This window comes from Myxocyprinus asiaticus, chromosome 27, assembly GCF_019703515.2.
Source record: "Myxocyprinus asiaticus isolate MX2 ecotype Aquarium Trade chromosome 27, UBuf_Myxa_2, whole genome shotgun sequence".
NCBI classification, from domain to species: domain Eukaryota; kingdom Metazoa; phylum Chordata; class Actinopteri; order Cypriniformes; family Catostomidae; genus Myxocyprinus; species Myxocyprinus asiaticus.
This window is the reverse complement of record NC_059370.1, coordinates 2010056-2012188: the sequence shown is the minus strand read 5'-3', so window position 1 is coordinate 2012188 and position 2133 is coordinate 2010056. Positions and strand designations below refer to the sequence as shown.

The window sequence follows — 2133 nt, the reverse complement described above, 5'->3', positions numbered from 1 at the left end:
TTACTTAAATACAGAGTGTTATTCTCATTAATCTTTATTTTCCTAAAAATAATAACACAGTGCTTTAGTAGACTACATTGTCTTTGACTTTATTGTTTTTCTTTAGTTTTTTGGGTGAAATGTTTCCAGGACATTTCTTGACAGTTTTTGTGAGATTAACCCAAATAGTATAAGATCTTTTAAATAAGCTTCTTCACCATCAAAAGAATCATCATTTTCATTTGCCATGTTTGCTTGAGCCATTACAGCCCTGCAGTTCACTCTCCTCCACAGGCGGGGAGCTTCAGAGAGTGTGGCGGCTGTGATGGTACCGCCAACGTTTACAGAGATCCTGCGGACGGAGGACAGGCGGTGTCTAAAATTCTCTCCGGAGAAAAAATACAGCATCGGTATTGGCAGTAGCCAGGCAGAGGGTGATCACCACAGATTTCTGCATATAGTTAACCTCCTCACAAGTGGTATCGTTGCGGCTTTTGAAGTGCAGATGCAGCGTGCGTTGAATATGATAGGGCATAAAACTGACCAAGAAAGCCAACATCACCACAACAATCATTCGACTAGCCTTGTTGTAGCCTTGTAACGCTGTTTGTTTGATACTGGCGTAGCACAGCGAGATTACCAAGAAGGGAATAATGAAACCCACAACCAGGGAAAAGTAATTCAACATGATTAGCTTGTTTATGCTGCCATCCCTTTCTGGTGGTTCAAAATACTTGATTTTGTTAGTCCTTGGATCTTTTTGCTCACCAGTGAGGAGAAAGCGTGAACTGGTGGAGCAAATGAAGACCCAAATGCACAGGCAAACTATCCATGCCTTTTTCTCAGTGGCTAGCCTCAGGTTCTGCACCGGGAACACAATGGCCAGGAAGCGAGTAAAACTCATGGCCATCATAAAGAAAACACTGCAGTAGAGGTTCACGTACAGTGCATAAAAACTCAGCCGGCAGAGAAAGTCACCTAGGTTCCACTGCCATTTGTTGACGTAGTAGAGCACCCGGGGTAATGTACTGACACACAGCAGGTCTGACGCGGCCAAGTTGAGTATGTAGATGTGGAAGGCTGAGGTCTGGCAGTAGGTACGAAGGAACACGTACAGTGCACTGTAACTACATAAAAATCATTACACATCAATAATTGTGCTTTCTGGATTGCTGAATTCACATTTACAGTTGCTCATAAACATTTAACGAGAGAATGGTCTTTCTCACACGAAACTGCAAACATGTTTTATTGATTCAGCTCTGAGGTGATTACTGTAAAACCAGTTTTCATGTAAACACATCAATTCTCACATCATTTCCTTATTTGCATTTGACGAAATAAGTAAATGATGAACTAAAAAAAATAAAAAAATAAAAAATACAAGTAAAGCGTCTTTGTCTTACCGTTATCTGTCCATCTTAAGTCGATCTGTCACAGTAGCAAAAGACGTTTCCTTCCTTTCACATATCTGAGTTTAAACACGAAATCTCAGTATGTGAATGATCCCGTATGCAGCGCCTCCCTACTGCACATTTACATAAAACTGCACTCTCTGAAAGCTGTGAGGCACATTAATAGTAATACAATGAAACATAGAATGCTGCCCCTGCATACACACAGTACAACAGAGATGTGTCATATTTGCCAAACAAACGCAATTCACAGTTGATCTCTCTCATCTTGACTGTAGTCTGCTCTAGTCAACAGAGGACTTTTGCAAATAATTTGAATATCTTCTAAACCAGACTGACATGTTCTACATTTTTACTTTCTTGGCGGAGAGATCCACACACTTCAGAAGCACACAATCAAAAGCATGTTTCTTTCTTTCTTTCTTCATTTCTTTCTTTCTCTCAAACATCTTCAAGATGTTTAAAACCATTTAATTAAAAAGGCTTATGCTTAATTGCTTGAAATTATTTTATCAGGAAAATACAGGCTAAATTGTGTGTACATTAATTTATTAACGAAACAATTTTGTTATTATTATGATCCTTTTTTTAAATGGATAAGATGGAGTAGATGATGAAGGAAAAGCAGTCAACAAGTGTCCAGCATGCATAGGAACGACTTCAATACTGTTTAAAAGCAATCCAGATGCACCTCATAAAATTGGAAAAAAGTCATGATAAAGAATGATTATATGCAGGG

General features: G+C 39.0%; 1 protein-coding gene across 1 annotated transcript; it reads right to left on the bottom strand.

The window, feature by feature from the left end:
* Nucleotides 1-217: 217 nt before the first annotated feature.
* Nucleotides 218-1183, bottom strand: cysltr1 (cysteinyl leukotriene receptor 1). Its single transcript, XM_051657529.1, is given in 3 exon segments — nt 218-315; nt 318-391; nt 393-1183. Coding segments are annotated over 3 exon segments (963 nt in total).
* Nucleotides 1184-2133: the final 950 nt, after the last annotated feature.